Source organism: Lactuca virosa, chromosome 5 (genome assembly GCF_052849685.1).
Source record: "Lactuca virosa cultivar CGN04683 chromosome 5, Lactuca_virosa_CGN04683_v6, whole genome shotgun sequence".
NCBI classification, from domain to species: Eukaryota; Viridiplantae; Streptophyta; class Magnoliopsida; order Asterales; family Asteraceae; genus Lactuca; species Lactuca virosa.
This window is the reverse complement of record NC_136430.1, coordinates 288,466,902-288,478,386: the sequence shown is the minus strand read 5'-3', so window position 1 is coordinate 288,478,386 and position 11,485 is coordinate 288,466,902. Positions and strand designations below refer to the sequence as shown.

At 32.9% G+C, this 11,485-nt stretch overlaps 2 protein-coding genes across 2 annotated transcripts; both read left to right on the top strand.

Annotated features, from left to right (window-relative positions):
* The first annotated feature begins 9,132 nt into the window (after positions 1-9,132).
* Positions 9,133-9,915, top strand: LOC145112873 (replication protein A 70 kDa DNA-binding subunit A-like). The gene is made up of 4 exons (XM_079048991.1): positions 9,133-9,282; positions 9,361-9,628; positions 9,707-9,800; positions 9,876-9,915. Exons 1-4 carry the CDS (start codon positions 9,133-9,135, stop codon positions 9,913-9,915), a joined length of 552 nt encoding a protein of 183 aa, XP_078905117.1.
* Positions 9,916-9,947: 32 nt separating this feature from the next.
* Positions 9,948-11,180, top strand: LOC145112872 (uncharacterized). Its single transcript, XM_079048990.1, has 2 exons — positions 9,948-10,644; positions 10,783-11,180. The coding sequence occupies exons 1-2, from the start codon at positions 9,948-9,950 to the stop codon at positions 11,178-11,180; spliced, it is 1,095 nt and encodes a 364-aa protein (XP_078905116.1).
* Positions 11,181-11,485: the final 305 nt, after the last annotated feature.

The following is an 11,485-nucleotide window of genomic DNA, read 5'->3' as shown; positions in this document are numbered from 1 at the left end:
AGACATCCAAAACATCCATCACACGTGGTTTCAAATTTTACACACGAATATGATCCAATTAGAGATCAATTACAAAATAATAATAATAATATGGAAAATCAGAACCTGTGTGTGAATATCGGTACATTGGAATGAATTCCACTGTCACAGCCACCAGAGTTTCGTTTTGTTAATCTCCTTCTACACATATGATTGGAAACAAGGGAGGTCAATGGAGACGGAAGGGGGATGATGAGGAAGGCGATCAACTTGAGTGACGATTGTCGGAGGCGACCATGGATTGTAATAGTAATGCCTCTGGAGTTGGGTTAGGTTGTGTTCTGACCCAAAGGGATAAAATGATAGCGTATGCATCGAGGCAATTGAAAGAGCATGAAAAGAACTACCCCACTCATGGTCTGGAGTTGGCAGCGGTAGTATTCGCCTTAAAGGTATGGAGAAGGAATTGAACATGAGGCAACGGCGCTGGCTAGAGTTACTCAAGGACTACGACTGTGAGATACTTTACCACCCTGGTAAAGCAAATGTTGTTGCTAATGCTCTCAGCCGGAAGGTAAATCTTGAAAAGAAAAGGCCAAGAGCGTTGAGAATTGAAGTTGTCTCGACAGTTGTGGAAAGTATAAAGAAAACCCAAGAGGAAGCTTTAGAGAGAAATGACCGAAAGGAGGAACGTTTGGGAAAAACGTTGGTGTTTGATACAAACGGTCAGGGACTGAAGGTATTCAAAGATAGGATTTGGGTACCTAAGACGGGAGGAGTAAGGGATCTTCTGATGGAAGAAGCTCACAAGACCATGTACTCGATTCATCCCGGCAGTACGAAAATGTATAGGGACCTAAAACCCTATTACTGGTGGCCGACGATGAAGCTCGACGTTGCTAAGTATGTGGCTGAGTGTGTAACTTGTGCTAGGGTTAAGGCACAACATCAGAAACCGTATGGGAGTTTAGAACCTTTACCTGTACCCATGGGTAAATGGGAGGACATTACCATGGATTTTGTGACTAAACTACCCAGAACAAGGAACGGTGACGACATGATTTGGGTGGTCGTTGATCGCTTCACCAAGAGTGCGCATTTCATAGCCGCTAACAAGAAATGGTCTATGGATAAACTTGTGAATTCTTATGTGAAGGAAATTGTGAGGCTACACGGTGTTCCGTTAACGATTGTATCCGATCATGACAGCCGTTTTACCTCAAGGTTTTGGAGGAGTCTACAAGAGGAATTGGGTACCAAGTTGTGTTTGAGTACAGCTTACCATCCGCAAATTGATGGTCAGAGCGAACGAACGATTCAAACATTGGAGGATATGCTGAGAGCATGTACCCTAGAATTCCAAGGTAACTGGGATGAACACTTACCTCTAGTAGAATTCTCCTATAATAATAGTTTCCACTCAAGCATTAAGATGGCACCTTATCACGCTTTGTATGGGGAAAAGTGTTGAACGCCATCATGTTGGCTGGAAGCTGCGGAAAAGTAGTTTATGGAACTTGAAATAGTCCATCAGACTGCTGGAAAGTTGAAAGTGATTAAGGAAAGGATGTTAGCTGCTCAAAAGAGCTATGCTGACAAGAAAAGACAACCGATATCATTCGAAGTTGGAGATTCGGTTTTACTTAAAGTCTCGTCATGGAAGGGACTTATAAGATTTGGTAAAAGGGGAAAATTGAGTCCAAGGTTTATTGGACCATTTAAAGTTCTTCAGAGGATCGGGAATCAAGCTTACAAGCTAGAATTACCGGAAGAACTGGAGGGTATTCATAACACATTTCATGTGTGTTATTTGAGGAAGTTCACGGGAGGTGTGCCCGACATAATTCCCATTTCTGAATTAAGGTTGGATGAAAGCAAGAGGTTAATTGGAGAACCTGAGGCAATCGTTGACCGTAAGACTAAGAAGTTGTAACGTAAGATAGTCGATTTAGTGCTTGTGCGTTGGAAACATATAAATGGGCCAAATCTCACCTGGGAAACGGAGAGTGACATGGTGAGTCGCTACCCGTAGTTGTTTGTCGTTGTGTGATTCCGGGGACGTAATCATCCTAATGGGGAGAGAGTTGTAATGCTCGTGTTTCTAGGCTAGACATTAATATTGACATAATGGTCTAGGTTAACCTTTGTGACTCATTTTAGAGAAATGAAAAGGAATTATGTGAATATTATGTGTTTTATGTGTTTTATGCTTAATTATTAGGGTTTAAATAATTAAGAATAAAAATGAGCGTCAAAAATTAAATTTTAGATAAAGTCGATATCTATTAAGAAACTTGTGGTGGGCGTGACAAGGATTACGGATATATAAAGAATGCCGAAATCCGAGTTATAACGAAGAAGTTATGACCTGTCGAAGTTTCGCAACAAACCGACACGGTGCCGAATGTCGTAAAAAGTGAGTTTTTGATAAAATACTTTTTAGCCTTAGTAATCTAAACGAAACTTGTAGTGTTCATTAAACCGAGAGTAGGTATAACAAGAACGCCCAAATCTGACTTCGTATGAGGAAGTTATGATTTTTCGAAGTTTCAGCTTAGCAGTAGATAGCTAAAAACTCGAATTTTAGATCGAGTGATTTTTAGCCGACACAACCTAAACGAGAATCAAAGTTCTCGTAAATAGTAGCACAACGGTAAAAAGTCTGACGAAAACGGACGTCAGATGAAGAAGTTATGAATTTTTAACGGATTTCCTGTCCCGGTCTGTTAAAAATAATAATATAAAAATTAAAGTCAAAATTATCCGACGAAGTCTAAACGGAAGTTGTAGAGCGTAATTTTACATACGCGTGCATATAAAGAACGTCAAAAACGGAGCTCGTATGCGAAAGTTATGGATTTTAGAAGTTTTTGCACAAAAACCGAGAAAATTCGCATAGTCACGATTTGCCACGTCACCCTCGCTTAGAACGTGCCACGTGTCCGAGCTGCTGAGTCATCCGAGCACCTGATCTGATCCGAAGTGGTCCAATAGCGGTGCGACACATACTCTCTTGCACGAGACCGAACCCTCGCAGCATGCCACAGATTCCCCCTACTTCGGACTAGACCTCGGTCCAATCAGGAGAGGACAGCGAGGCCTTCGCACGTGCAGCCACCTGCGCACCCTCGCCTGCAGACCCCACCACCAGAACCGACTTCGGACCCCTATAAATAGAAGGGTCCTGCGAGCCTTCTCGGGTACTTTTGGGATTTCACCATCTTTCACCCCTTTCTTCATATTTTCTTCATCTTAACATTCCTCGAAGCCCCGATATCGATTATAACCCCCGGAATACGCCACGAAGTGCCCGTGAAGCCCGGACAATTTATCTTTTCGGTTTCGAAGCCCGACCCTCCGCAGAGCCCGGTTTCTCAATAAAACTCCCGGTTTTATTAGAAACGATCATTTTAGGAAACGAATTGCTGCCCGATTTTCATTAAATCAGGTGAGTGTGTAGTTACTTTTACCTTACACATAGATATGAAGTATTTTACATAAAATACGTGCTGTGTGAATATTTATTGTTTGTTTATTTGATTTGGATGTTGAAGGTGTGATTTATACATGTTTTTAAATAATTTAAACTGTATATGTATTTTTATCTACAAAAATGTTGGGTAAAACATGGGTAGATGAAATAATGGGTGTGTGATGATAGGTGAGTTGGATAAAGGAGATGATCAGTAATATTGATCATGAGTTGAGGGTGAGTGGTGAAATTTGAGACAATCACTTACCCAAAATGTTGGTCCCCGTCATTCAGCAGAGTAGGGATGACAACCATGGACTATTCTAGATGGTCTGTGGAACACTAGCAGACCCGCAACCTGTAGGTGTAATGAACTATATGTTCATTTGGAGTACTCTAAAAACCCATTGACATGCATGATAGGGGTGAATACTGTCAATAAATAAGAGCTATGAATTTAGCCCATGTTGTATCAACCCTGGTGATGGTGTGACCTTGTGCCTATTCCTTAGGATGAATCCTTAGGAAGGAGTGATAGTTGAATCTTAGGGTAAACCCTTAAGAAATAAATAATATAATGGGGTTGGGGTAATTTGGTTGATTGATTGATGTTTAAGTACAATAAATTTATTTATTGTGGGTTGAAAACCCTATATGCTCACCAAGCTTCCAAGCCTGACCCACTCAGCTTTTTATGATTACAGGTAGTGGACCCCGAGCATAGTCGGATGATGATGATGAGTGATTTATGGATTATAGGCCAGTAGTTATAAATAAATGTTGTAAGGCTTATAATGTCTTGTTTATGCTTTTGATCTGTATCGGAACATGACATCCCGAGGTTTTAATATAAAAGGAAATTATATATTTCTTAAAGAAAGGTTTTGATAAACATTATCATGTTTTATATTGGGGACCTATTCCGCAATATCTTTTGAAAAGATTTCTCTGATTTTATTTTAAAAAGCATAAATTAAATCGGTCTTTTCTGGCCGAGAAATTAGGGGATGTCACAGTAATAAACTTCTGCAAATCATGAGTTGCAATAAACATTTGCAAATCGTTTGATTCTCCTCGTGAACTTCTATTCTGGAACTACCAAACAAATCCATAACTCAACAATAGGGTTTGCTGCTACAGATTCCAATAGGCGAAGAATTAAGGACTTTTGGGTAGAGCTTCTCCGAATAGCAAAGCGAAGACAACAACGATCGATTAGACATCAATTTTCCGGAGGCGAGTCGTCGATGATGGTAGATCGTGGCTTCAGAGAGAGTGAGAAGAGAAAAGAGGAGGTTACAAGTTTAGGTTAGTCTGACGTAAATTGGGGATAATCTGATTAAAGGGATATGAATTATGTTCTCCCTAAAATGTCCCTTGTTTTATTTTATAAACATACCAATGTGTCGTTTTTTTTCAATTATTTACAAAAATGTCACCAGACATCTTGACCTTCTATTATTTTGATCTAACCATCCTCATTTGGTTCTCGGGTTCTCGGGAAACTATGAGTTCTCAAATAATCATTCTTATATATATATATATATATATATATATATATATATATATATATATATATATATATATATATATATATATATATATATATATATATATATTTGGAAAAGACGAATATCAGTTACAAGGTATATAAACATAGGTATCCAAACTCACCATAGTACGTTGTGTTGTATTATATATATATATATATATATATATATATATATATATATATATATATATATATATATATATAAATCGTCCAAAGTTTTTAAAATTCAACTCCTAACATGATTTACTTCCAAGATTTTTAAATTTTCATCATTATCTTCATCTTATATAATTTTCATTTTCAACTATATATAGTCTGGTAGGTGTTCGACCGAAAGTTATGATGTAAGAGCAAGATAATAGTGAAACTTCGAAAATCTTAAATGTATATCAAGTTAGGGGTTGACGTTTAAATATATTGTAATGCATATATGATACAAAATGATATAGTATGGTGAGTTTCGATACCTAAGTTTATATACCTTGTAAAGTATATTCACTTTTTTCTCACACACACACACACACACACACACACACACATATATATATATATATATATATATATATATATATATATATATATATATATATAGGTTCAAATGTTTCTCCCATATGATGTGTGCTAGAATGCACCAATAAGAATTTAGTAAAAATTAAATTATAATTTAATCAAATAAAGATAGATATTAAATTATTTCCATAATTATTTAATATTTATCTTTATTTAATTAAAAAATTATTTAATTTTACAAAAATTTCTATTGGTGCAATCTAGCACACGATAAATATAAGAAACACATTAACCTAGCCTATATATATATATATATATATATATATATATATATATATATATATATATATATATATATATATTACCTAATAAATGAAAATAATTTTGCCACTTGTCATCTTTTATATATATATATATATATATATATATATATATATATATATATATATATATTACCGAATAAATGAAAATAATTTTGCCACTTGTCATCTTTTTATGCATTATGCCACATGTCATTTTATGGTAAATTTAAATTAAATTATATCCATATGTCATTTTGTGGTTTTTTTTTTCATTTTATTAAATTTCATATAATACTTAAATGTAATAACAAATGTATATTTAATTCATTAATACAACTTTCCTTATAATTTCTAAATTTCTAAATTGAATCCAATTATTTTAGTTGTTTATTTATTTAAATTATTAGTTTAAATTTTAAAAGATAAATAAACATTTTAATTTTAATAATTAAATATTTTCCTTTTTCTGATAAATTTAAATTTTCTATATTTATTAGATCTTCATGTTTGTATATTTTTTTATAAACTCATGTAATACATGAGTTTCACAACTAATATATATATATATATATATATATATATATATATATATATATATATATATATATATATATATATATATATCCAAACTTGCCAAAAAAAGGAACGTGAGTAAACCAACCATTATAATTTATAAATGATTTTATTTTTAAAAAATTTAACTGTTTTTGAAATATGACAACTTATTTTTGAATGCTACATTCCGAATTTGGTTTTCAAATTCGGGAGTTTGTTTTTGGGTTTTTTTTTCAATTTTTTTCAAAGAAATCTCCCTATATTTTTCGAAATGTCTATTTCAAAGTGGTTAATATTACCGTTTTTCAATCAAAATGTATTATTTTTGTTAGATTAAAGTAAAAAATGATTTTTTTACTATGTTTGTTTAACTTTTTGTTAGATTAAAGTAAAAAATGAATATTTTTCTCGAAATTCCGGAATTATTTATCGGATTTCTGACTTTTTTTGAAATTCCAGATTTTTTTTCCAAACTCCGAAATTTCAGTACGGAATCCGGAATGTTGGTCTGAAATTACGGAATATTGGTCCGGAATTCTAGAATATCAGTCCGAAATATTTTTTTTTTGTTAAAAAAAATGTTTTTTCTCATTCCAAAATGTTTATTTCGGACTAAATGGTTATTTTTTCCAAAACATTTTTTAGTATATTTTTTTCTAATACATACTAAATTGTAGTTAGATTATTTAATTTCCAAAAAAGTTAAGAAGTTTTAATTTCCAAAAAAAGAAAGAAGAGTAAATCGTAAATAAACACCTAGGTAAGAATTCTCATATATCCCCCTTAAAACACACCAAATGGGCCTGGAATAGGTCCACTGTATAACTACAAAATATAAAGTATATATAGTGTATCGCTACTAATAATATATTTGTATAGCAATTACATATTTGTATATTGACACATAGAAAACACATCTAAATGAGCTTATGTAACATCCTATTTTTTGTTTTCTTAACAAGGTCTTGTAAGTCTATGATTTTATATACATCGATGTAAATTTAATATTAATTAGCAATTAAAAGACAATTAGCAACGTCAAAATCAACAATTTGGAAAAATAAGATACATAACATGTAACCTATCTGAATCAACTTCTTTTTTTCAAATGTGTGTTTCAAAAGTTTTTAATCTCATTTTCCGTTTTTCCTGATAAATGAGTGGCGATCAACAAAATGATACATAAAATATACACATAACAAGATCACCCATTACTCAAAACTTCAAAACTTTTACTTGCGGGTGGATTATCTACATGAGCAGGCAGTGGATTTTGGTAAAACACACCATAAGTACATTAGATTCCATCAATATGCACAAAATGCTCAAAAATGGCAAACTTTTACCTATGTTAGGATCACTTGCATGAACAAGGGTAGAATTTGATAGAAAACTACAAACAAACGACAAAAAGTTAGAATATTCCATGACAAACAAATAGCAAGCGTAGTCGGAAAGTGAGCAGATATGAGAATCAAGATGTGTGTGTGCTTAGATTTATATTAGAATCAAGAGGGAAGATTTAGGAGGGATATCTGTAAATTTGGAGGGATCTCGTGCGAAATAAAAATTTTGAACAAAATTTTTAGAAGGACGATTAAATGGTGCGGTTTCACATGATTTATTGGTCCAGTTTCTATTGATTTGATGGTGCAGTTTTGAAGTAACACACCAATAAATGCGTCTTTATGCCTTTTACTACCGTTAAAGGGAAACCGCTCCAACAAATACTTTAAATGGTGCTGTTCTTTGGTTTATTGATGCAAAAATGTTTTAATGGTGCGGTTTTAAGCTACCATTGTACCAAAAAATAGATTTTGTACTAATGACACAATATTACATAAGGCTTTTGACAATCAAACTACCACTTACAGTGTACTGCAATATTGTACGATCAATAGATATTCTTCTTTAACGAAGATAGGGATCTATGAAAGTCCCGTTACAGCCCAAACCGCTAAATATACCAACTTTCATTATATCTACCCTTCTTAATAAAAGAGTAGTTCTTCCTTCTCCATACGCCACGTGTCACTATACTAAAATTTTGTCTTCTGTCAATTTAATAGAGGTTGCCACGTGTGCATTTCTTTTACAATTCAAATACGACATCCATATTCTGAAGAAAATTTCAAACTTTCAAAAATTAAAAACTTATTAAATATGGTATTACAGTTAAGTAAAAGTTGTAGAGCTAATAATCCGACATTTAGTATGGATATTTACATTCGCAAATTAAGCATTCCAGCAATCAATTCCGTATTTAACGTGATAACGATAATATCTCTTAATATTATCTATATTTGGGACGATTTGCTTATACTTAATATACAAATATATACCTGGTATACAAATTGAAGAACATTCACAGTTCGTCATTATCTTCTGCCTTTTTCTTCTTCCTCTTTGTATTCTCGGCTTTGGTTTCAACTTCAAAATCTCAAGTATGTTTTTTTTTGTTCTATATTTCTTCATTCATGTTTCTTCTTCCATCTGTTTCTATCATCTGTTTATTAGAATGTGCATGGTTGTAACTGAACATATTTTCCACTTCAAATTCGTTTTTCTGCTACAATTTATAATCGAAAGTATTTTACTTCAAATTCGTCTTTTATCTTGGACTTTTTCTGGAAATTTAATTATTTTGTGTTTTATCTCTATGAGTGTGTGAGTGTTTTTATATTCTTCTTTATTTAAATATGTAAAATATCCACCATTTTCTTTTTACTTAACTACATTTTACACCATTTCCTTTCAGAGTAATGTCTAACGCGGAAATCACCTACTTGGACAAAATTGGAGTGGTAACACCGGATACCACATTTAAGGTCAAAATCTTGAGCATGTGGAATTTTGTACCAAAAGGAAAGAAAGAAGTAATGTCCATTGAATTAATCGTTATGGATGAACAGGTTAGTTACATTGTTTATATGTATTATTATTTATTATTTATATTTTATTATTTAATAACATGTTTATTTTACTTATAGGGCAAAAAGATACAAACACGTGTTTTCAGTGGTCAGTTTAACAGATTCCAACATCTTTTGAATGTTGGAGGCACTTTGTTAATACAACATCCTAACATGGCTATGATGAAAGGGGGTTTTAATATTACTAGACAAGACCAGCAGATTGTCCTACAATGGGATACTATTGTTAAAAGATGTGCTGATTTTGGGGGTCCAGTTCATAGTTTTAATTTTGTTGATTTTGCTTCAATTTTACAGCTAAACTGCCCGCAAACCTCGTGTTTTGGTTAGTTGTTTGACATGCTTTTTTAAGCTATTTTTCATTATTTCTATAATCACATTATTTGTTTGTATCATATTTTAGATGTAATTGGACATATCATATCTCGTCGTGAACTTGACACATCTAATCCGATACAATCAAAACACAACATGAAGATCACCTTAAGTGATATAGAGTGAGTTTTTAACCTTTTGTTTATCATATAATTCTTATATATCATTGTTTTAATTTTATTACTTTATTATTATAGGGGTACAGAGCTTAGGATTACTCTGTTTCCATTGCATTAACACATGAGCAACGAAACATTTTTGATGATATCATGGCTGCAATTCAGAATAATAAAGGAGGTGTTTTCTTTGTCTACGGTTATGGTGGAACAGGTAAAACCTATCTTTTGAAGACATTATCTGTTGCAGTTAGATGTAATGCTCAAATTGTTTTAAATGTTGCTTCAAGTGGGATTGCTTCTTTATTATTAACCGGCGGCAGGACAACACACTCCCGGTTTATAATTCCTTTGGTTCTTACTGAGGTTTCTGTTTGTTCCATATCACCAGATAGTGAACTCGCCAGTTTATTACATAAAACCTCATTGATCATATGGGATGAAGCACCCATGATTCATAAGCATGCATTTGAAGCTTTAGATCGAACTTTGAAAGATATATTAAAGCGTCATAATCCTAGAAACTCAAATTTGCCATTTGGAGGCAAAGTCATTGTTTTTGGAGGAGATTTCAGACAAATTCTTCCTGTTATCCCAGGTGGTAGTAGACAAGACACTGTTAATGCTTCTTTAAGTTCACCGTATTTATGGCAACAATGTAAAGTCCATCAACTTACCAAAAACACGAGGTTAACTGTCGGAAGCGATACATCTGCTATTCAACAAACAATGGATTTTGCAAAATGGCTCTTGGATATAGGAGAAGGCAAACTCGGTGGTTCTAACGATGGCGAAGCTGTTATTGATATTCCGCAAGATCTTCTCATTAATGATCTGTGTGATCCTATAGGTTCGTTAATTGAGTTTGTATATCCTTCAATTCTTGAAGATTACAACAATCCATGATATTTTCAAGAAAGAGCAATACTTGCTCCAAAAAATGAAGTTGTTGGAAAAATAAATGATCGATTGCTATCATTGTTTCCAGGAGATAAAGTCGAGTATTTAAGCTCAGATAAACTATGTCAATTAGAGTTTCTCCATGATCAGTTTGATGCCAATTTATATTCACCTGATGTTTTAAATGGTCTTAAAGTCTCAGGTCTGCCTAATTATAAGTTAGTTTTGAAAGTCGGGGTTCCAGTTATGTTGCTGAGAAACATTGATCAAAAAAATGGCTTATGTAATGACACTAGACTACAGGTGATATCTTTGGGCAAACGTGTTATTGAGGCAGTTATCATATCTGGAAGTAATATTGGAAATCAGACATTTATTCAAAGAATGTCCTTAACACCATCTGAAAAAAAAAATTCATTCAAATTCCAAAGAAGACAGTTTCCAATAGCCATTTGTTTTGCAATGACAATCAACAAGAGCCAATGACAGTCTTTATCTAAGGTTGGTTTGTTTCTCAAAGATCCGGTTTTTACACATGGCCAATTATATGTTGCTTTATCTAGAGTTAAAAGTAGAGAATGATTAAAATTGTTAATTTTAGATAAGGATGGTAGACCTACAAATAAAACTTCTAATGTTGTGTATAAAGAAGTTTTTAGAAATTTGTAAGTAGTTTGTAGAATATTATTTCTTAGGACGTCTTTTTTTATTATTTTTAATAAAACTTTATTCTTAATTTTTAGTTGTAATTTCATATTTTTTTCATATTTTTTTTTATTTCAAAAAGTTAA